Raw genomic sequence first — 22,559 nt, 5'->3', positions numbered from 1 at the left:
GGGATTCATGTTGGCTGGACAAAGTTTGCAGCCAAAGCAAATGTATAGTGTTAAAGTAGTAAAAGTATGTATGTGTTAATGAATATAGAACTGGCTTTCAACCTTAGCCCTCGATTAAAAGAAAGAATATGCCTCTGTTTACGTTAAGAATAACCACGAGAATATGCCCTTTAATCGATTTAAACTTTTGGCACGAAGATTGTAAGGGGTAGGGTTCTATCCGCATGGTGTAGATTGCAGCAGCTGATTGAGGTGCCACGCGAGGGGCATGCGAAATCGCCCGTGCGAGCCTTCCTGATGGATTCCGGTGGACGAAGAAGTTTTTGTTCTTGCAAGTGTTGTTACTATGTTCTTGTCTGCCCAAATGCATGTCGTTACTTTGTTCTTGTTTGCCCAGGTCAACACTGTTCTTTGCGAAGAAATTCCAAGGTTTCCCAGGAATACGATATGTGCGTGGCAAGAATGATGAAACTAGAAGAATGCAACTGATCTTCCAATTTGGTGTTGTGTTCTTGACTGGAATATTTTGGACTAACGATTCCTTGAACAGGTGTGGACGTTGATGGAATCAGAATTCCCAGTGATTTTAGATTTTACTTTAAAAAGGACAAATATAAATTTATCTTTGGTTTAGCATTCTATTATGTAGTTTTTAATAAAGAGAGCTTCAGAGTTGAAGGCTGAAACAAAGCAAGGTTGAAAGCCAGTCAATCCACAAAGTTTAAATCGATTAAAGGCTTAAATCGATCCAATGCAGGGCCTAGAACACGATCGTTTCAGCCCAAGGCATCTCCAGACGATCGTCAGAAAGCTCGAATTCCACCCAGGCGGATCCAATTACCGGACGGTAGAAACATCTCATACCGAGAAGAAGGTGTCCCTGCCGATCAAGCAAAGCGCACAGTGCTCGTTGTTCATGGATTTCTCTCATCGAGACTAGCAGGTTCGTGAGCTTTTCATTCATGGGCTCTACAGTCGCTCCGTCAACTTGTAGGAATTCCCGGAATCAATTCTTCACTGCCCGATAGCTATGGTGTTCATCTTGTAGCTTACGACTTGCCAGGATTTGGAGAGAGTGATCCTCACCACAACAGAAGTTACAAAACCTCGGCCTCGGACATGATCAGCATCGCCGACGCTCTCGGTTTTGGCGACCAGTTTTGGATCCTGGGCTTTGATGGAGGTGGTCCTCACGTTTGGGCTGCGATTCACTACATTCCAGAGAGATTAGCAGGTGATCACATCTTTCTTTTTTCTCTTGAGAGTTTAGCAAGAGTGTTGCTTGCTTGTGTTCTTGGACACAGGTGTTGCTATGGTTGCTCCGGCAGGAAATCCATGCGGAGGAAATCTCACCTCGAGCGAAGCGGCCAAAGCCTGGAAGGCCTGGTCATTCCGGAGAAGATTGCTCCATTTCTGTGCCAGGAAGTTTCCATCTTCACTTGGAGGTTTTCTCCGGAGAACTCTCCTGGAGAAGATCGACAGGCTTAGCAGAAGCTTGTATGCCACCTCAAGACCAAAGGTTTGCATTGTTTTGATCGTGGAATGACTCAAGGTCATCGAGTTTTGCAGGATCGAGCTCTTTTCGAGCAGCAGGATTTCATGAGATTATGGGAAGACGACGTCCGGGAATCCATGAACCAGAAGCGAGCATTCTCGCTGGCTCAAGAGCTAGTCTTGCTGGTTAACAACTGGGGATTCGACTTGGGCGATCTCAAGCGAAAGAGACCTCCCGCCGGCGATGGAATCGTGAGCAAGCTTCACGGCCTTTTCTCTCAAGAACAGTCGGATCTCCTCGGCTTCCAGCGACCAATACATATATGGCATGTAGGTGGTGGTGTTTCTTCGTTTGGTTTTTTCCAAAAGCTTGCTGATCTTGGCGATTGTAATCAGGGAACTGACGATGTAGTCGTGCCGATTGCGATGAGCGAGTTTGCGCAGCGAGTCCTGCCTCACGTAAACTTCCACAGGTTACAAGGCGAGGGCCACTTCTCCTGGTTCTATCTCTGCCATGACTGCCACACAGATTTTTTCAAAGCCATGTTTCCAGACGAATAGCCATGGAAAGAAAAGATCGATTCTATTTCTTCTCTTTGATTGTTACACGTAAATCTACTGTCCTAACCAGCGCGTTTCCTCTTCCACTGCTTTCCATATGGCACGGAAGGTAATGGGCTTGGGGAGCTTTGCGCTACACATCGGGCACGAGTCATTGTTTTCCATCCACTCGCGAAGACATTCCAGATGATAACAGTGCTCGCATGGTATCTGTTTCACCACGCTATCGAGCTCGAACTTGTCCTTGCAAACTGCACACCATGGCTTGATCTCGGGGAGAAGATCGCAGATGCTGGGCATCGGCTTGGGAGGGGCTTTTAAAAAGATTTTCGCATCCACCCATGTCAATACTTTGGCCATGAACTTCTCCACCTTTTCTAGCGTTGTCACAGGCTTCTCGACTTTCTCCATCGCCATCTCTCACTCAAACCTATGGAAACACTTGTGGTTTTGGCCATTTATTTATATTAGTAAGAAAAGGAAATTTTACTTTTTTACAATTTAAGGGTTTGCTTTTAATTATAATTGGTTAAATGTTTATTAAATTTATTACCGTTTTATAGGCAATTTACTTTTATATCTTAATAATTATAAATATTTGAAATCAAAATGAGAGGGTTTTAGCGATAGACAATGCGCGCCATTCCCAGGCGGCGATCGCCAGCTCCATCGATGCAAGAGGTAGGCGAAGGTGAGCGTGACACGGGGATTCGACGCAGCGGCGCCGCCCCGACGAGAAGGGCAGGAGATCGAAGTCATTCCCCAGCACGCTGTTGTCGCTGCCCAGTAATCGCTCGGGGTCGCTCCAGGCGCTTGGGTCGTGATGGATTGCCCAGACGTTAACGAGGACTGTGGTGTGATGCAAGGCAGGTCTTTTAGATCCCGCTCCTCCAGGGAGCGATCTCTTCCCACGACTCTGTCCAGCTCCTCGTGAGCTCTCTCTCCTGGATTCTGGGGTTTAGTATCAGCTCCGAGACGGCCCATTCGATCGTCGCCCTGGAAGTTACGGACGACCAGTCGGCGTGCCCACCCGTGTCCGCAAGCTTACGTGAGAAAGAACAGAATCGCTGAGCTTGTTTTCTCCTCCCAGAGTCCGCATCACGTCGACAGAGTCCCGGGGATTTCCTGGATCGAAGCCTTCCGCGTGCTCCTCGATGACTGCTTTGAGAAAGCGAGCTCTTGCCGGTAAGACCTCATTCTTGAGACGATTTTGCGTCCTGAGCGTGTCCAGCCACCGCAGCGCAGGGATGTAATCATCTGCAAACAGCCATCTGGATTCTTTCGCTACGATCCGACTCCTTGTAGTCCTCGGCCTCGGGAGTGAGCGGCTCGTCGGTACCGTAGGACTTCCTCCCGAACAACACGGTTCGTGAAGTACTCGTGCAGCATGGAGCTGAGATCAACTCGACGATCGATCCAAACGCTCCCAGCTCCAAGTGGCTGACTTTGGAGGCCGTGAAGAGCTCCGCGGCGCTCACTCGCTATCGCTCGCGGCGCAAAGATGAGGTCCTGGAAGTTGTGGCTGAGGAGGCGAGGCACGAAGGAGTAGTGGGGCCTTCTCGCAAACTCGGCGTCGTGCTCCTTGAGGACTTGCCTCGCCATCTCCGGGACAAGGTGAGGCCGGACTCCGAGCCGGAGAGCTATTCTTTCGAGCCATCTCGGCCAGGGAGCGGTGACGGTAAGCGCCGAGCGAGAGAGAAGAGAGAGCCGACGACGGGCCATGAGAAAGGACCTGAAGAGCAGTGACGAGCAAATCCAGCAGTGCACTGATCTTGCTCTGTGGCTTTCATCCCTTAGCTCGCAAGATAAGGCGTATTTTCGAAATTTTTACTCCCAGCCGTATCACGAAAGTACTTTACCTTGTCAAGAAGAAGTTATCAAAAGAGAAAGCCCTCTTTACAAATAGAAATTGAAAAGGGCCGCGACCAAAGAATTGTCCATCTTAGAGCTTGAGAATTTGGAGAGGGCCGCGCGTACGCGAGCCCTCAACTTCCACAAATTACGACGTCCACTCCTCCACTTTGGGAAGATGGTAGGCCGGCCAAGCCGAAGTGCAATGGGAAGGCCGAACCTAGGCCATTGGCCTTCATGATCACCAATAGACCCCGTCCAGGTAAGTATGGATCACTTCCCCAGGCCCTAGCTTATATACTGCTCTTGTGCCCTCACTCCACGCCCCGGCATATGGGATAGGGTAAAGAATCGGCGCAACATATTCTTTGGTCAAAGACCTAGGTACTAGGGTTTTAACCTTTTAGGGCTCCGATTATAGTGGGAGCCCTAAATTTAAACTCCGAACTTGGTATCCTACCAAAGTTGATAGGATAGGATAGTTGCTACCGGGTGACGTGGAGCCCACTAGCACCGCCCTACCGCCAGGCCGTGGGGCTCGAACCCACGACCACAAGGTTAAGAGCCTTGCGCAGAGATTGCGCCCCAGGGAACGATGGAGGCAAGCAAGTAGGCCGCCAACAGCCTACCCACGAGGTTGGACTTCGAGTGCACTTGCAAGAAGTGCGAGCTGGAGCAGCGGCTGGACAAAAGGAATTTGCAAGGGTGAATTATCCTTGAAAGGTTGACGGACTACGCACGGGACAAGGAAGCAGCGAGGAGGGTGATGGAGACGGAGTGGGAGGTGAAGTTTGGGAAACAGGAGGAGGCTTGCATTGCCAAGGCCATCAACAAGAGAGGTATGGAACTCATTGCTCATCCTGGTTTTCTTGGAGTTGTTTTGTTTCTTCTTCTACTTCATACTTGTTCATCTCTTTGTTCTTCTGCTACTTCTCCTTCTTTTCTGCTTGTGTTTTGGCGAATCCTTTTTTGACTGTCTCAACTCTGTCTCGTCTTGAAAATAAAAAGCGTTTGGAAAGTGTCGTAAAAGAAAGTCCAAAATGGTAGTAAGCGGGGGAGAATGTATACATGAAACAACGCTGGGAATTACTTGGCCAGACCACATAACGGACGTGTATGGGAATACAAACATCGATTAGCTCTTTGAAGGATCAAAACCCTTGGGGTACATTTAACACTGGTCGTGTTGATCTTGTTGGAACAAATGTGAATCTCATACTTGGTGGCGAGCAAGTGTGAGAAAGCCAATGTCTCCCTTGATTTCAGTGCACAGATGCTTGGAAATCATGGGGAATATCACCACTGTCTGGTCTCGTGCATCAAGGCACCTCAGTTTCGCTGTCCTGGCCGAGAAGTACGATTGTATGATCTCAACAGTCAGCGTAGAACTTTTAGAAAACCTCAGCGTGTAGTTGACCATTGTTGACCATTCATGTCATGTCACTGAATTAGTTTCGCTGACTCGAGTGCTTGGAACAACAGAACAATTTTTCTTGGCCCACGGACATTCAGTTTGACTAATCCAAAGCTCTCAGGCTCCAGCCAACAATTGAAAGCTCTAAAAATTTGAGTCGCCATCTTTCCAAACAAAGTATCACCGGTAGGAAGAAAGGCAAATCCAAAAGTTTCAAAACACAAACAAACTCACGCACGCAAACACCTGGTCACGAACAAGAGCCAGCATCAAAAAAGTCTCATGCCAGTTGCATCTTCCTACTTTGGTCTGGAACTGTCAAGAATCGTTGGTCAGATCAAAACTTCCAGTCAAGAACAAAACCTTCGAAACTGGTTCTTTTGGCGACTCAAGTCCACTTTCACTCGTGGAAAACCTTTGGAAGTTCTTCGCAAAAGCACAAACATAGTACCATGTATCAAGGACAAAGCGTCCACAGAACTAGAAACTTTGGGTACCTCGATCGATCTGGCCTTCGTCCATCAGGAAACAAGAACTCGCACTGGCGATTTCACAGGCGTCGCCTCCGCCCTTCGCTAAGTAGTACTGCTTGACGACAGTGGAGACCGCTGCTGCGAGCGACATTCAAGGAAAGAGACGAAATATCTTATTTACGTAAAACTCTCCAACATATGATCTAACTCACCAGCAAGCTGTTCACAATAGCCGTGAACATCTTGTTGGCTACATCACTCTCGAACAGAGCTATATATGAAGTCCTAGTTAGAATACCACCTCCCGCCGATCGAAAGACAAAATGCTTACCAGCAGTGAAATCCCGCAGCAGCCAAGCAAGTAGGACACGTCCAATCCTCCCGTTGCCATCAGAAAATGGGTGCACCTTCTCGAACTTGAAGAAGAACTCTGCCACACTCCACAGGTACGTAGCCACGGCTGCTTCTCCCAGAGGATCGGGATCGCATCGATATCTTTCTCTAGCCTCTCCAAGCTGTTGCAGCAACCGCTCGATCGCTCCAGGCAGCTTCTTCCAAGGCTCGTAGTGATGCCACCTCCCGCCTGTTGTCATCGTCTTGGCCTCTCTGCGCCGCAGCCCATCCGCTCGACCAGTCAAAGTAGCGCCAATGAGGTCGTCAGTGGTGATGATCTTGTCCACCTCCCATCCCTCAACGACATCCATTGCTGCTACTAGCCTCTCTCGCTCCCGCTCCCGCTCCGCCTCTGCCGGTAAGAATGATAGTCCAAAACTGATTAGCCCTGCAGCAACTCAACGCTGGTTTTTAGTCGTTCCTCCAACACAAAAGCAAGAAAAAGCAAGAAAACCTGAATGAATATCGTAGAAAACACCGGTGCAGTTTACTCAGAGAATCCCGTTCTCTCAGACCTGTAGAGAAACAAACAAACAGCACTAGTGAGAAGAGGCTCGCAGGACCAAGTTTAAGAGATATAGCTGGGCTAAAGTGCACGACGAGAATGCCACCGAAGACGCTCACTCACACTCTCGATCAAAACTAGCATGCCACCCAAGCAACTCACACTCTCGATTGAAACCATACCTTCGCCTCCATATGTCCGGGACGATCCTCGTCTTCACTGGACATGTCTCCGAGTTGATGTCCATTCGTTTCTGGTTTCAAGCATTAGGCATAAGAATGTTACCAGGCGCTACTTACAGCGAGACTCGTCGGTAGCAGTGGTGGTGCGTTTGATCCTGCCGACTTGTACAAGGTTGCAAAGCTTGTGGACTTTGTGGTTGTTGAAGAAACTGGGACAGGATGGCAAAAAGAAGTGTTAAAAGCCTCACGACTAGCAAACGAAGCCAAGAACACAAACAAAAAACAAAAATCACACAACGAAAAGCACAGTGATCTTCCACAAACACGGACAAATACTAAAGCATGCCCGAGCAAAGAAATAGCATGCCATCCAAACACTCTCGATTGTGAGACTTACATTTGCCTCCAGATTTCCGGGACGAGCTTACAAGGACAGCGGACGCGCTACTGCCATCGTCAATCCACCTTCTCGTGAAGCTTGCAAAACTGGGCGAAAAGAAGTGTCAAAAGCGGCTTACAAACGGCTAACAAACGAAGAACACAATCACACAAGGGAAAGCAAAGTGATCTTCCAAGAAAACCGACACATAGGAAAGAAAAATTCCCGCAAACCCTTGCTGACAAAAAGAATGTCGCTTCCGGACGAAAGAGAAAAGCACGCTGATGGAAAAAGAAAGGTCTCGCAAAGCAAGCGACGATGCCAAACCTTGGAAATCTCCTCGCAAAATGCACCGAGGACACAGACCTCGGCGATCCGCCAGGGTGAACAGGAGGAAATCGCTGGGATCCTTTGCCATGGCCGAAATATCCACGCCCGCTGTAGCAGCTGCCAATTTCTTCTTGCTTGCTTTCAGCAATCTCTTGCATAGCTCCTTCACAGCCGGATCTGCCGATGTTGGCGCTAATTTCTTCTTTCCCATTCCTGAGGATAAAGAACCCTACTTTCTCCCCAAACATATATACTTGGCGCGCATTGATCGCTGGCCGTCGATATGATGATGTAATCCCCACCGTTGGAGCGCTTGGCTAATCGCAACCATCCCCCCTTCAAGCTGGAATCCCCACCGTTGGCTCCCCTATGAATAGAAAAGGTTCGAGCCTAGGGTTTCAGGTATAATGGCGACGATCAAGAGCATCGAGAAGTGCGTTGCGAGGTACGAATCCCTGCCCGAGAAAAACAAGAGCGGCGCGCTCAAGCAGGGCACAGCAATGGTGAAAGAATTCGTGTTCCAAGTGGCAAACATCGAGGGCGAAGGGCTCGACACACTGGAAGAGGTCAGCGATGCCATTGACCAGTACAACCAGTCAAAGTCTTTTGCGCTCGATGGCTTTGGCGGCGACAGGAAGCCAAAGCTCGTGTCAACGCTCAACCTGTACAGGTGCCTGTGCTGGGTCAACGCCCAGGCCAAGGCCGACAAGGTTCCACGCCTAGATTCCGGGAAGATTCTCCGGATCCACAAGATGCTCGGGGAGAGCACCAAGGACGAGGTTGACGCGGGCGAGTTTAGGAGGGGTGAGGCGTGGACATTGACAACAGAGAGACGCAAGCATGTTTACATGGATCCCAAGAAGATCCCGGCAGCTTTGGAGCAGCTCCTGTCAGCTACCAACAAATCCCTCGAGGAGGCATTTGCGACAGATCCCAAGCTCAGAGTTGCAAAGCTGTTGAGCATTGGCGCCAGCTTCTTTTACAAGTTTGAGTGCATTCATCCGTTTAGGGATGGGAATGGACGCGTGGGGAGGCTTTTGGTGCTCTACTTGCTTACCTCCATAGTTCCTTGGGGCGCAAACAATCTCTATGCGCCCCGGGGTGGGGACGAGGCTTGCAATCCCCGGGCTCCTCCCAAGTTTGTGGACAAGGCCATGTATCTTAAGTGCTTCCAGGTGATGCAACAAGTAGGCAAAAACAGAGGCGAGCAGCAGCAGCATCCGGTGGAGTTGGAGGCACTTTTGGCCGAAGGGATTCATGTTGGCTGGACAAAGTTTGCAGCCAAAGCAAATGTATAGTGTTAAAGTAGTAAAAGTATGTATGTGTTAATGAATATAGAACTGGCTTTCAACCTTGCATTGCTGCTTTGTTTAGCCTTCAACTCTAAAGCTCTCACATAGTAGAATGTTAAATCAAAAGATAAATTTGTATTTTAAAAATTTCTCCTTTTTAAAGAAATCTAAAATCACTGGGAATTCTTCCCACTTTGATTCCAGATCAATGTGATTATCCTTGAAAGGTTGACGGACTTCACACGGGACAAGGAAGGAGTGAGGAGGGTGATGGAGATGGAGTGGGAGGTGAAGTTTTGGCTTGCATTGCCAAGGCCATCAAGGAGAGAGGTGTGGAACTCATTGCTCATCTTGGTCACTGACACTTGGTTTTCTTGGAGTTGTTTTGTTTCTTCTTCTCCTTCAGTTCTTTGTTCTTCTACTTCTTCTCTTTGTTCTTTTATGCTTGTGTTTTGGCGAATCCTTTTTTGATTGTCTCAACTCTGTCTCGGTCTTGAAAATAAAAAGCGTTTAGAAGTTTTGCGAGATGAAAGTTCCCGGATGAAACCTTTCAGGGTCGAAAAACAAAGTCCAAAATGTTAGTAAGCGGGATGGAACGCTGGAGAATGCATACATGAAACAATGCTGGGGAATTTCTTGGCCAGATTTCTCAGACTAGTCCTCTCGTGCGTCAGTTTCACCATCCTTGGCCGAGATGTCAGTGGGAACTCGTTGTATGATCTCAACAGTTGGCGTAGAACTTTTAGAAAACTTTAGCGTGTGTAGTTGACCGTTGTTGAACATTCTCACCGAATAAGTTTCCGTTGGCTCAAATTTGACCAGTGCTAGTCAGCGTTAGTTGACTAGCTCGAAAGGATCGCATAGAAACCAACTTTTATTACCAGCATTTTCAGTGTGTGTGACAAAAAACCCCACCTCTGGCAACATAAACAACCAGCGCTCCCTGTTTTAACGTTTGCAACTTTGTCTATGAGATAGAACTCGAAAAAGCAAAGTGATAAGTTAAGATAACTCCAAAGCTATAAAATAGAAAGACGTCGCCTGAGAGATTCGAACTCTCGCGGGGAAACCCCATGTACTTAGCAGGCACACGCCTTAACCACTCGGCCAAAGCGACATTTTGATGAAGAATTTATAAATCTCTCTTCTCACAAGCATGGTCCAAAATATTGTTTCATGTAATATCATTTGTATCACCTTGTAATCCAACCTTGTATCATTTGTACGACGACAAGATCGCAGCGGCAGCAATAACATGAAAAAGTGTATTTTTGTTTTGGATTTTTGAAAATTGTGTGAGAAGTCGAGGGATCGCTCGCGTTCGTTTCCACTGCAAGAAAACAACCAAAGTCGATTAGGAAAAATAGCTCCTCTTGAAAGATCGTCTAGAACGAAAGAACAAGAAAAACCAAGAGAGCTTACCTCAGACTTGGCAGCGAGCAAATGTGAGAAAGCCAGTGTGTCCCTTGGTTTCAGCATAAGGCCTTGCCATGACCGCGCCAATGCTTGGGTTGGGAGCATCACCACCGTCCGGCCTCGGCTTCTCAGACGAGTCCGAGCGCCTTCTCTTTTGTGGAGGTAACGATGCATCCTCAACTTCGCCGTTGTTAACCGAGATGTCAGTGAGGAACTCCTTACGAACCTCGTATGATCTCAACAGGACCTCGAACGTTCGAATGTCTGCAGCGGAACAGTTAGTCTAGAAAGCGTAGGACTTCGAAAACTTTATACCCACAAAGTTGTGCTTCCTGAATGCCTCGCAAGTTCTTTGCACTTGTTCGATGCACGGAGAAAAGGAGCAGCACGAAGCATTGGGCCGGAGACAGATTAGCACCGATTCAACCGCCAGCCATGGCTGCGGCAAGTCGAGGAAAACTGCGTTGGCTTTGTCTGTAAGCTCTTCCGGAAATCCCTGCCCCTGGATATCTCGAACACCAACGGTCACGTTGTTGATGCGATTGTTCTCAAAGTCCTTCCTACAAAAATGTGACCACCTTTAGTATTGAGAGGAAGAAAAGAAGAAAATGAACAAAGCTAGAGACGCAGGAAGTATAAAACCTACAACTCTGTGAAGATGGTAGAGAAATATGATGCTATCAGGAAAGAAAAGGAAAGACAATGCCAGAATCGCGCAAAAGAATGTCAAAAAAAGAAGAGAAAAGAAACTTACATTGCGAGAGAAACTGGAGGCTTGTGAAAATCAAAAGTATAGATCAAAAGAAAAAAAGAACAAAGTTGGAGACGCAGGATCTACAACTCTGTGAAAGTTTCGGAAGGAAAAAAAATGGAAGATGATGCTATCAGGAAAGGAAAGACAATGCTAGAATCGTGCAAAAGACTGTCACTCACTATAGACTAAACCGGAACGAAAGAATGCAAAGAACAAACCATCTCGAATGGAAGAAAAAGAGAGAAAGACGTACCTTGCGAGAGAAGCTCGAGGCTCGTGAAAATCGAAAGTATGGACGTGACCAGAGGGAGCGACGGCCCTGGCAAGAGAAGTGGTGAGCGATCCACTCCCAGTGCCCGATTCCAGCACCACACAACCAGGCCGGAGCTCCAGCCCGCAAATAACGAAGCTAATGTCCGCGAGGTACAAGATCTGCGTCCTATGGCTGAGAACCAGCGTCCACAGCACTGGCGATGGCGCCAGGAGATAGACAAAGCCGCTGCCCTTCTTCTTGTCCACCACGCGGCTCCCAAATGGCTTGCCGATCCAATCGTCGTGCCGGAACACGCCGAATCTGTTCTGGAGCTCACCGCCCTTGCGCACCGTCACCGCCTTCATCCGATCGTGGCGCTCGTAGACGATCACCACGTCGCCCTCGCGAATGCTGGAGGCGATCGCCATCGCCATAAACCCTAAAGTTTGTTTTAGGGCTTGGAGGGAATTTCTTCCATGGCGTTCTCGGGCAGGGCGCACGGCGCTGCGAAGGCGCTGGGCAGGATTCCGGCTCTCTGCGTCCAAAAGCGCGATTCTTCTACGATTTTCGTTGGAGGTATGGATTGCGCTCTCTCTTTCAGCATAGACACCCGCATTTCCTTTCGGTTTTCTATGCTCAATTTCTCTTCTATTGCATGATTCTAAGTCCTCGATTGTAGCAACAATTCTTCTATCGCATGAAATTCGATCGAGTTCTTTCCTTCCAATCTCTAGAAACTTCAGCATTCTTCGGTCTTCTTTTTTTTGGGTGATTTGTTTCTCATCCAACTTCCAGGAATTTTTTCTTTTGCGGGAACTAATCTTTGTGTCTCACAGGCCTTTCTTGGGGACTGACCGAGGGAATTGTCCAGGAGGCCTTCTCTTCGTTCGGCGAAGTTAGAGAAGGTACTAGTTTTCCTTTTGCAATGGCTCCAAACCACCTCGCGCTCCTCCAGTTAGAATCGTGAAAGACCGGGAGACTGGCAAGTCCAAAGGCTATGGATTCATCACTTACGTCTCCGAGGCAAAAAAAAAAGAAAAAAAAAAAAAAAGGTAGACCGCCCGCTCCGCAGACGGCAGGCAGCTGCTGCTGCAGGACGCTCAAGACGCTCTCCAAGCCATGGATGGAAAGGTTTGTTCTCTCCAATTCCTTTCTCATGGTTTCTCTCATTCCTTTTCTTTGTGGCAGAATCTAAACGGTCGTGAGATCCGTGTGAATTTTGCTGCTAGGGATATCCCCTCGAGAATGTCCCCGGGTTTCTCTGGAGGCGTTGGTCGATAAAGACTAGTTTTCGTGCGTAAGATCATCCAAACTAGAAGCTCATAAATCACCATCATAACTTTGGTCAAAGATAATTATCGTGGTTAACGTCGCGAGTTCGCACAAGTTATGATACGTTTGTGGATCTAGATAAAAGAAAATGATTATAATTTTTAAATGTTTATGATTATAAAATGATCTTGTGAATTTTATCTTATTAATTATAAAATCTTCTTTTTTGTTTGGTTGAATTTTCTCATAATTGTAACTTAACCTAAACGAATATCCGGATCATAAGAAACGTTCGGAAGATTACTCTTTTAAAAGAAAGCACAGAAATGTCGCTTTGGCCGAGTGGTTAAGGCGTGTGCCTGCTAAGTACATGGGGTTTCCCCGCGAGAGTTCGAATCTCTCAGGCGACGTGACAAAAAACCTTTCCATTTTCTTTGTAAAGAATGAAAATGACACCTTTGCATTTTCTTTATATATTCACACCAGCCAATGTAAATCCCTTTGACCAAGAGGGCCTCTCACACTCTTGCCTTGTTGCATCACTAGCACTTGAGTTTCGTGGATTGCAAACCTCTAGGTGTAGATATTGTTGTGCCATATATCGAACATTAAAGTTAAGAACTTTTCGTTTTCTGAACATCGCACTTCTATTCTATATATGCAAAATCTCTTTCGCCAAGTCCGTCATGTAAAGCCTGGGTTCTCCATTGCCAGACCATACGAATGCTTGGATCCATAAATTGGTTTCGTTTGCGTACTCCATCACAAATCCCGCACTCCTTCCTGCCTCCATAGAATGAGATGTGGCAGGCTCACACACTACGCCGCCGTGTTGGCTGGAAGAATGTGGTGCTCCCGGTCTCTGGCTCGCGGAGGCTGGTCAGCGAGAACAAACTATGGAAGTAAGCATTCGTATGGTTACGCAATGGAGAACGATGGATGTCAAGCTTTACATGACGAACTTGAGGAAAGAGGTAGAATTGCTATGTTTGAGAAATATAAGTAAGAATCCCATGAGACGATATTTTCGAATATTCAAAGGTTTAACGATGGAATCTTCCAGGAGCTGTGAAATAGCATATAACAAGGACAAAGAAAGGCATTTAGGAAACAAGGAGTTCCTCGGAGACAATGACAGCGAAGTTGAGGACAGATCTTTGCCTCCACACAAGAAATACTCCCAGCCAAGCATTGGTGCGGTCGTGGCAAGGCATTCCGCTGAAACAAGGACGCACTGGCTTTCTCACATTTGCTCGCGGCCAAGTCCGAGTTCTTTTGTGGTGATTGTTGACGAACTTTTGAGAATCGAGAGTTAAAAATCGCCCAAGAAAGTTAGAATTCAAAGAGCCAACTCTAAACGACTTTTGCTTTCTCATGCAGTGAAAATGACTGCGAGCGATTGCCCCCTTTTCTTTCCCCTCGCAACTTGTCACGGGAGCTGGGACTTTTCTAAGTTCGCAAAACTGTGTATTACTTTGCAACATATAAATTCCAAACATCGCACTTTTATTCTATATGTGCTCGGTTGACCAAATCTGTTTCACCAAGTCCGTCATATAAAGCCTGGCATGACCATCGTTCTCCATTGCCAGACCATACGAATGTTTGGACCCATAGTTCGTTTTCGTCTTCAAGATGACCACCCGCGATCCAGAGACCAAGAGCACCCCATTCTTCCAGAGAGACAAGACACACGCTTGATCCCTCCCGCGAACAATCCTCCGGACAATCTCCCCGCTGTGGCTACGTCTTACCACCAGATCACACCCGGCCTCCATAGACAGCCTAAACTCCATGCTCGGTGAGACCAAGCTGTTCCCCTCGGGCAGCGTCGATCCCTGGGGGTGACTCCCGCCAACTAGAGACGTAGCAAAGACCCAGCAATTCCCGGCGTCAGGGTCAACGCCCAAGCCAACGACCGTGCTGACTGGGTGAACAAGGAAGTCAGTGCGGTCAAACCCAAGTAGTTCACCGCTTGATCCACCATCTCCTTCAGGCCTATCGCCAGGATCGCTGTCGAATGGGGTGCCCTGGAACTCATACTCAATCCCAAAGTAGCCGAGCACTATGTTGACTCGGCCAAACCAGCTTCGCGTCCGAGCCACGTCTAGCAGCTCCGCTCGGATGGTTGCAATCATCCGCCCAACGCTGTCTAGGAGGTCGCCCCCTGGGAGACTCGCGCGACCTGGCGCAACGGAGCAAATGTCTGCGTTCTCAGTGTAAGCTCGGTTGTAGAGCCACACTCTCACGCGGACGTAGGCATTGTTTGCGTACTCCACCACGAATCCCACGCTCCTTCCTGCAAAGTAACCAAAATTGCCTCTAAATCTCCTCCCCACGAAGGCCTCGAGGCGATCCATGAGGTCTTGGACACGCTCCACGGCAAGCTGCGCAAAACCAAGCCGAAACCTGAAGATTCCACCAAACTGACGATTCGCTGGGGGCTGTCCATGGCAGAGGAGAACCGAGCTCACGAGCAAGAGTAGAATTGGAGCTAGAACAATGAGCGCCATGTTTCTCATGTTTTCTCGCTCTTTGGGGTACGATACTTACACAATGATTCACGTAAGCTCTTCTTTATACTTTGTTAGAAAGGTTGGTTATGTCTTTGGGGGATTACACGTGTCTCGACATAGAAGCGGAGGTTTGTTCATGGGTGTGGCGCCACGAGGCGCATGGAGAAAGCACTCACCAAAGCAAAACCGCCAACTTTAATAGCAGGCAAAAAAATTGTAGTACATTCACTAAAGCATGCCCCATAAACGTGCTTTCGAAAAGTAATGTCTCTTTGGCCGAGTGGTTAAGCCGTGTGCCTGCTAAGAACATGGGGTCTCTCAGCGAGAGTTCGAATCTCTCAGACGACGTCTTGGAGAATTTTATCTCGATTCTGTTTTCTCGGATTGTTACTTCTGCGATCGACTTGCTTTTTCGGCACTAAGAGTTTATAGCAAAACTTACATTATTTTCGAAACCGAGACAAAGTTGAGACGATCAAACAAAGGACAAGCTCAAAGAAGTAGACGAACAAGAACGAGAGAGAAGAAGACGAAGGAGAAGGAGAGAAACAAAGAGAAGAAGACGAAGAAACTAAAGAACTGATCAGCACATTAGATCCTGAGCAATGAGTTCCGTACCTCTCTCATAGATGGCCTTGGCGACGCAAGCGTTCTCCTGCTTCCCAAACAGCACCTCCACCTCCATCTCTCCTCGCCGCTTCCTTGTCCCGTGCGCACTCCGCCATCATCTCAAGGCACCACTTGCTGCAAAGGTTGCCCGCCGAGAACCTGTGGATCGCCTCCATGATCACCTCTCCCGCAGGAACCATCCCCTCGGGCAGCGCCACCACGTTTCCGCGCCTGAGCTTTTGGTAGTAAATCAAATAAAGCGACCAATGCACCGCTCTCATGCACTGCCGATCCTCCTCCTCCTGGAGCTTGGTCGCCAACACTTTCTCCAGCTTCGCCACCATCCCGGGGATGTCGGTCTCTCCCTTCAACCGGAACTCGAAGTTGGCCTCGGCCAAGTCCCTGTAGCAGCCCGTCACCTCCGCGAGATCCTCGTCCAGCTGCCGCTCCAGCTCGCACTTCTTGCAAGCGCACTCGAAGTCCAACCTCGTCCGCCTGTAAGGATGGCCGGCGATGATGTAGCAGTGCCCAAGCTCCTCCCCGGCCTGGATGTCTCGGGTGGCAAAGTAGCAAACCGTGGTGCCAAACAACCTCTGGCAAACGTTCCCAACACAGCAATGGTTGATGAAGCTGGGGATGAGCCAGGTACCAACGTAGAGCAGGCGCTGCGTGTTCTCGTCAGGACCTGGACCTGTCGGATTGAAGGAAGCTACGCTCACAGTCTCGAAGACCCTCTCCACCGAAATGCCTTCGAGAGCTTCCCTGCTGCTGTCGGTGCTGACGCTCGACCAGTTCTCCGGCGTGGCCCAGTCTGCCTGGAAGAGCTCCATTGCTGGAACTTCACGCTCGTTCCCTGCGGCCATGCTAGCAAGGCTGTGGATCTGCTTGTATGCTCGTGGCGACTTCATGGCCATGTCAAGGAATCGGATTGAGGCATTCCTGTTGCATACCGAGATGTTGCCACCTCGCTCGAAAGCCGCCGAGTTGCTGGTAAGGACAAGCTCGCCTTTCTTGATGTTGGTCGTCGCAAAGAGCCCCCGGCCTCGTTGCTTGCTCTGGTCCTCGCATTTCTTCACTTCCACTTGGCAAACGTTGTCAGCAACCTCTGGGAAAAGTGGGGCTTGCTCTCCTTCGCTCCAGGCTCGATAAAAACCATGGATATCTGCCATGATGCTGCTGATGTCCTTGCTCTGGATCGCGAGCTTCTGACATCTTTCGTGCAATTGATCGATTTCCTCGTCCACTCCAAGAACGTTGCTCAAGAGCCGGCACGACCACTCGTAGCACTGGAGATTGAGCAGCGCCAAAGCTTTCCTGTAGAGGCTCTTGAGGTGGCGGGGATCCACGGCGAGAGCGGCACTTGCGGCATCCACGCACTGCTCATATCGTCCCAGCTTGAAAAAGCTCTCGGCCTGGTTGGAGAGAGCAAGAACACGATCACGCTCCTCCTCCTGCTCGCATTTCACAGCGCTCAAGGCGTAGGCTTGAGCGGCAGCCTCAAAGCTCCCATCTTGGAAGAGCTTGTTGCCCTCTACTCGCAGTGCCGCGGGAGCCATACCTGCGTATCGTTCCAGCTGCTCGTCGCTGAGGTAGGAGATCACCTCCACATTGGCCGGGTTGTCCAGCGAGATGAAGGAACCATGGTGCTTGTGGAGCATCGGCTCCTTGACGGCCACTCGAGCTCCTCTCGGATATTTCGCTCGGACTTGCTCGGCCGTGGCGTCGCTGGCCACTGCGTGCTTGATCGCCAGCAACACTTCGTCGCCTCTGGAATCCCTGAGCGTAGTGAGTACCTGGACGCTGTCCTCGAGCATGAGCGCATCCGCGATGAGTACTCCATGGAGAACACGGCCTCTGGCCAGCGATTCTGGGCGGAGCTTTGCGATCCTGGCCGGCGCTAGGGCGGAGATCGCAGCCGAGGGAAAGCCGTGATCCGCTTGGGGCTTCTGGATCATCGTCGACAACCACGTCATATCCGGATCGGTGTCGGGAGTGTCGCCGCGGCCTAGAGAGAGAGATTTCGGCGCTCGAGCGAGGCGGATCATCAGCTCCGTGTGGAACACCATTGCCGTCGCACACAAGCTTGCTCGAGAAGAAAGAACTAAACTTTAGGGCTCTGAATTGAAAGAAAGAATATTTGCTTTGGCATATGCTCATGGTTATGCCTAGACCTTCCCGCTATCTATGCTTTTCAAATTTAGGTCATCTTCAAAGGCGAGGCTATTGGCGATGGTGGAGATGCTGATGATCCCGGACGATTGGAGCGCGAAGTGGAACTCTAGCGGCGGATCCAAAACTTCTTCCAGTCCCTCCAGCATCTTCACGACGCTCTCCATCGACGGCCTCATCGCGGGATTCTCTTGGATGCACCACAGCGCGACGCGAGCGATCCTCTCGCCCTCTTTCTCTTCCACTTCTCCCGCAATTCTCCTGTCATAGATCTCCCGGATCATCCCCTGCGACGCCTTCTTCACCGCCAAGGCCGGGAAGTACCACGCCAGATCTTCGTCCTCGCAAGAGCTCATCAAGTTCCTCCTCCCAGCGATGATCTCCAGCAGCACCATTCCATAGCTATACACGTCGCATTTCTTCGTCGCCACCGAGTGGAGCAGCCACTCTGGAGCCAAGTAGCCGGGAGTTCCTCGTACGTTGGTCGTCTCCTGGCTGATTTCCCTGCTCGCCATGAGCTTGGACGTCCCAAAGTCGGCGATCTTGGCCACGAATTGCTCGTCCAAGAGGATGTTTTGCGGCTTGATGTCTAGATGCATGATCAGCTGCCTGGATTCCTCGTGCAAGTAGGACAGACCTCGAGCAACACCCAGAGCGATGCCAAATCGAGTCCTCCAATCCAGAAAGTTGGCGGACGAATCCTGGCTAGCAGCGTCGTCGTGAAACAGCCAGTGATCCAGAGACCCATTGGCGATGAACTCGTAGACAAGCAAACGATGCGATCGTTCGGCACAGAATCCACAGAGCTTGATGATGTTCATGTGGCTGATGCTACCAATGCTGTTCACCTCCGCCACGAATTCCTTCTGCCCCTGGCTGGTGTTCTCCAGCTTCTTGATCGCCACCTTGGTGCCATCGAGAAAGGTTCCCTGAAACACTGTCCCTGATCCGCCACTACCGACCATCGACGAGAAATTCGCTGTCGCCAACTCGAGCTCCTTGTACGTGAATCGATGGATCGATCCCTGCAAAGCCTCGGCCAGCGTTCCAGCTATCCTGCTCGATTGCTTCCGCCACATGTAGAATGCCACAGCGCTGACGCACAGCACCACAAAGAGAGCGCTTCCACTCACTCCCAGAGCCACCGCCATCGTCTTCTGGCGTTTGTTTGGATCCACAAACTCGGAATTCTGGATCTTGAGGTAGGCGGTGGAGGACGAATCCGCGGTGAGGCTGCCGTAGACGCGGTTGACAAAGAAGCACGAGCCATCGGTGTTGTAGAAGAATACGCGGCAGGAGCAATTCGCGAGACAGAGCCGCGAGCAATCCTGGAAGCTGGAGACCCTATCGGGGGTGCTGTAGCGATTGGAGAAGTACGAAGCACCGCTTACATTCAAGAAGTGGTGATTCCTGGCCTCGAGATTGCTGCACGCCAGCGGCCTTTCGATTGGAGCTGGACAAGATAGATTGCCGCTGCCGCTGCCGCTGCTAGGGTTCTTGATCAAGCACTCGCATTGGCCGCTACCCCGACAGATGCTATTCGATCCACATGCCATCGGCAAGCAAGCACCGACCTGGCTCCTCACCGGGGTCGAGAAGCTCTGCCAGATCGATGCCGCGGCATCGAAGCTCTGCTGGACCAGATCGCCAGTGATGTCGAGCTTGATGAAATTTAGGGCTCCTCGCTCGCCCGGGAGGTTCGTAGAGAGGTCCGGTCCACACCTGGGGAAATTTGAAAAGTTCCCGCCCTGGAGTACGGCCGCGCGGGACCTCTGGTACGACATAACAATGGCCCCCGGGCGCAATTCAAGTACGGTCTCGTACGTCTGGCATGGCGAGTCCACTGGGCGATTGTTATCTTGGTTCCAGAGAGCCCATTGGAAGTATGGCTCTTTGAGCGAGGAAGAAGAAGAAGACGAAGGATCTTTGACGAGGTAGAACCCTACTCCATTGGGCTCTATGGCGACCTCGAAATTCCCCTCCTCCAAGCTCGATCGATTCTTGCTGCTTGTTAATCGCTGCCCCGTGAAGATCTTCTGCCCCTCGAGGATGACATCGCTGGGATTGTCGAAGCTCTGCCAGACCTCGCGGTCGCCGGCGTCACGGAGCACAAGATTTCCCGATTCTTGGAGCTCGATCGTGGTTGCGTTGGATGGATCGGTGCTCCAGACGGTATTCCCGTCGAGATCGCTGAGATCCAGGGATTTCTTGGTGGAATTCCAGCGCAGGGCGCCGCCTCCTCGGATGGGATCGCGCCGATTTGCCGTCCACACGACGGCGGCGGAGGTGTTGGGCGAATTAGCGCTGCGGATGACGATCGAGAGGTGGGATTTCTCTGTGCCGCGGAAGGTGAAGAAGCAGAGGGCAAACGTACCATTGGCGCTGACGAGCTTCTCGCCCGGAGAGGAGGGAGCGGGGATCAATCGGTAGTGGCCGATCCCATTAGCAGCATCCAGCTGCTCCAAACTAGCGTCATTGCTCGCGCTCCAGTGGTCCGGGAGATCGAAGCTCTTGGCTAGAGATTGCGAGAAGGAGATTATCGCGAGAAAAGAGAAGGCGAGGACGCGCTCGACCGCCATCCCAAACAAAAAGAAGAAAACGGAAGTAGTGGAGATGAGGGGCATCGATCCCCTTACCTATCGCATGCAAAGCGATCGCTCTACCATCTGAGCTACAACCCCTGTTTATCAGTGAGCTTGGAATTTAATTCTCCATGGGCGTAGACTTCTCTTGATTTTTCTGGAGAATGGACCGAAATATCATCTGAAATCAAACCATCGCCATTACCTTTGAATTCGCACGAGACCTTTGAATGAGAAATTTGTCAAAGACACGTAATTGCACGACACACGTAATTCCTCCTCTGGAACGGACGGTTACCTCACTGAGAAAAGTTTTGGATTGCGATCTGTTCGACCACTGACAAACCGAAGCTTTATTAGCCATACGTAAACAATAGCGCGTTCCCAGTCTTTGACAAAGCTCACGAAAGGTCTCGTGCGATTGAATTCCAAGCTTGTCAAATTGATGGACGGGTAGCCTTAGAAATGTTCAGCTTTTCCTAAGAAAGAACCCAAAGATCACTTTCTATGCGAGGAAGAACCATTCTTTCCATACCTTTGAGGTCGAGATCGATGAAAACGGTGGGAGTTCTAGCCGTGCTGCTTGTGAGCCTCGCGAGCGTCGCCTCGGGGCGAGTCTACACCATTCCGGAGAACTGGACAGCCACCATCCAAGGCCGTGAGCTCCCCGGTTTTGGAAGCTCCGGAAGTTACATCCTGGTGAGTGCTCCAAGAGATCTTAACGGCAGCAGCGGCGAGCAAGAGTTCCTCCTGAGCGACAACGGCACCTTTGGGTTAGCTTTCCTCAACTTCAATGGAACAGGGAACTATTACCTCTCGCTGGTGATGGGAGCGACGAACGCCACCGCGGGAGCTCCAATCTGGACAGCGAATCGAAGTAAAGCTGTCAGCAACGAGTCCCGTCTCACAAAAACCGCTGGCCAGCTCAAGCTCCTCAATGGCGATCTAACCACGGCCTGGTCTCCCTCGGACGATCAAACCATCGCGAGCATTGGCCTCGATGAAACTGGCAACATGGTGCTGTATAACTCGTCCGGAGGAGCAGTCTGGGAGTCCTTCGATCATCCAACCGATGTCTTGCTTCCGGGCCAGCGGCTAGTAACCGGACAGAGATTTGCAAGCAACTTAAACTCGTCCACCATGTCGGAAGGAGTCTTCACTGCAACCATGGAGGCACGGGCCATTGTCCTGGCTTTCAGTCCTCCTTCCCAAGAGCAGCAGCCTTACTTCCTCTGGAGCTTGGGGCTGCCGTCCACGATCGACTCGGCAAGAGTTCGCTGCCCCGGCTACGTTGCCGTGCTCCAATACACAACCGGTGGAGCTGTCAACATGGCCTACGAGCGGAGCTCCGCGGCTACCACGAGTAGTCCTTGCAATGCCCCGCTCAACGTAAGTCTCGGGTCAGGGAACAGCAAACGGCAGCTTCGTCTCGAGTCTGATGGGAACTTGATCTCGTACAAGTTGCACGAGACTGGGAACTGGGAGACCGAGTTCTTGCTCACGCAGTTCTTCGGTCATAGAGCCTGTGATCTGCCTCTTTCCTGCGGTAGCTATGGACTTTGCAATCAAACGGGGCCATGCGAGTGTATGGATAACCGGGCCACGAACATCACCACCGTAGCTGAGTCCGGCACCTGTGAGAGTCCCAACTGGGCCTCTCGCCTTGCAACCTGCGACACCAGGTACGAGAGTGACTTCGTTGCTCTGTCTGGAGTCCGCTACTTCACAAACCAGTACACGAGCCCCGATAGAGTTTCGTCTCCGCTCGAGGATTGCCTCGAAACGTGCCGGACGAATTGTTCCTGCTCTGCTCTCTTTTACGATGGTACCCTGAGAAACTGCTACTTCGTGAGAGATGTGTCGGGAAGCTTGACGCAAGAGCGAGCAAGTTATACGGCTTACCTCAAGTTTCAAGACCGCTCCCGGCTGGTGAAAGTAGACAGTGGTTCTTCCAGCTCCAGAAAGAATATAATTGTTATCAGCACCAGCGTTACCGCGGCAACACTGGTCATCGTGTGCTCACTCCTGCTACTTACGGAGCTCAGACGAAAGCAAGATGCAGAGATTGAAAAACTCATTAGCGCTTTGAAAGGCCCTCCGCAGAGGTTCACGTA

At 50.2% G+C, this 22,559-nt stretch overlaps 4 protein-coding genes, 1 long non-coding RNA gene and 4 other non-coding genes across 9 annotated transcripts; 3 read left to right on the top strand and 6 right to left on the bottom strand.

Moving 5' to 3' along the window:
- Nucleotides 1–4,015: 4,015 nt before the first annotated feature.
- On the bottom strand, nucleotides 4,016–4,176 carry LOC112342583. Its single transcript, XR_002991009.1, has one exon. It is a non-coding gene; the product is annotated as a U1 spliceosomal RNA (small nuclear RNA).
- A 5,733-nt stretch (nucleotides 4,177–9,909) lies between these two features.
- Nucleotides 9,910–9,991, bottom strand: TRNAS-GCU. The gene has a single exon. It is a non-coding gene; the product is annotated as a tRNA-Ser (tRNA).
- LOC9662218 (tRNA (adenine(58)-N(1))-methyltransferase catalytic subunit TRMT61A) lies at nucleotides 9,970–11,725 on the bottom strand. Its single transcript, XM_002962495.2, has 4 exons — nucleotides 11,298–11,725; nucleotides 10,606–10,850; nucleotides 10,297–10,554; nucleotides 9,970–10,204 (listed from the first exon to the last, which is right to left on the bottom strand). Exons 1-3 carry the CDS (start codon nucleotides 11,723–11,725, stop codon nucleotides 10,298–10,300), a joined length of 930 nt encoding a protein of 309 aa, XP_002962541.1. The 3' UTR covers nucleotides 9,970–10,204; nucleotide 10,297.
- Nucleotides 11,726–11,753: 28 nt separating this feature from the next.
- LOC112341094 (glycine-rich RNA-binding protein 4, mitochondrial-like) lies at nucleotides 11,754–12,353 on the top strand. Its single transcript, XM_024660599.1, has 3 exons — nucleotides 11,754–11,873; nucleotides 12,134–12,202; nucleotides 12,253–12,353. The coding sequence occupies exons 1-3, from the start codon at nucleotides 11,774–11,776 to the stop codon at nucleotides 12,351–12,353; spliced, it is 270 nt and encodes an 89-aa protein (XP_024516367.1). The 5' UTR covers nucleotides 11,754–11,773.
- Nucleotides 12,354–12,391: 38 nt separating this feature from the next.
- LOC112341578 lies at nucleotides 12,392–12,764 on the top strand. Its single transcript, XR_002990594.1, has 2 exons — nucleotides 12,392–12,428; nucleotides 12,486–12,764. It is a non-coding gene; the product is annotated as an uncharacterized LOC112341578 (long non-coding RNA).
- Nucleotides 12,765–12,897: 133 nt separating this feature from the next.
- Nucleotides 12,898–12,979, top strand: TRNAS-GCU. The gene has a single exon. It is a non-coding gene; the product is annotated as a tRNA-Ser (tRNA).
- A 2,520-nt stretch (nucleotides 12,980–15,499) lies between these two features.
- Nucleotides 15,500–17,760, bottom strand: LOC112341093. Its single transcript, XM_024660593.1, has one exon. It carries the CDS (start codon nucleotides 17,758–17,760, stop codon nucleotides 15,709–15,711), a length of 2,052 nt encoding a protein of 683 aa, XP_024516361.1. The 3' UTR covers nucleotides 15,500–15,708.
- A 32-nt stretch (nucleotides 17,761–17,792) lies between these two features.
- Nucleotides 17,793–20,583, bottom strand: LOC9662217 (G-type lectin S-receptor-like serine/threonine-protein kinase SD2-5). Its single transcript, XM_024664193.1, has one exon. It carries the CDS (start codon nucleotides 20,485–20,487, stop codon nucleotides 17,860–17,862), a length of 2,628 nt encoding a protein of 875 aa, XP_024519961.1. The 5' UTR covers nucleotides 20,488–20,583; the 3' UTR covers nucleotides 17,793–17,859.
- On the bottom strand, nucleotides 20,472–20,544 carry TRNAA-UGC. Its single transcript has one exon. It is a non-coding gene; the product is annotated as a tRNA-Ala (tRNA).
- Nucleotides 20,584–22,559: the final 1,976 nt, after the last annotated feature.

This window comes from Selaginella moellendorffii, unplaced genomic scaffold (assembly GCF_000143415.4).
Source record: "Selaginella moellendorffii unplaced genomic scaffold, v1.0 SELMOscaffold_2, whole genome shotgun sequence".
Lineage (NCBI taxonomy): Eukaryota > Viridiplantae > Streptophyta > Lycopodiopsida > Selaginellales > Selaginellaceae > Selaginella > Selaginella moellendorffii.
The sequence above is the reverse complement of the archived record's forward strand: the minus strand, read 5'-3'. Positions and strand labels throughout refer to the sequence as shown.

Coding starts and splice junctions, on each gene's coding strand:
- LOC112341094 (XM_024660599.1), top strand. CDS start 11,774: ATGGCGTTCTCGGGCAGGGCGCACGGCGCTGCGAAGGCGCTGGGCAGG. Junction 11,874..12,133: donor TTCTACGATTTTCGTTGGAG/GTATGGATTGCG, acceptor TGTGTCTCACAG/GCCTTTCTTGGGGACTGACC. Junction 12,203..12,252: donor GTTCGGCGAAGTTAGAGAAG/GTACTAGTTTTC, acceptor GCGCTCCTCCAG/TTAGAATCGTGAAAGACCGG.
- LOC112341093 (XM_024660593.1), bottom strand. CDS start 17,760: ATGGTGTTCCACACGGAGCTGATGATCCGCCTCGCTCGAGCGCCGAAA.
- LOC9662217 (XM_024664193.1), bottom strand. CDS start 20,487: ATGCCCCTCATCTCCACTACTTCCGTTTTCTTCTTTTTGTTTGGGATG.
- LOC9662218 (XM_002962495.2), bottom strand. CDS start 11,725: ATGGCGATCGCCTCCAGCATTCGCGAGGGCGACGTGGTGATCGTCTAC. Junction 10,851..11,297: donor CCTCGAGCTTCTCTCGCAAG/GTACGTCTTTCT, acceptor ACATTTTTGTAG/GAAGGACTTTGAGAACAATC. Junction 10,555..10,605: donor CAGGAAGCACAACTTTGTGG/GTATAAAGTTTT, acceptor GTTCCGCTGCAG/ACATTCGAACGTTCGAGGTC.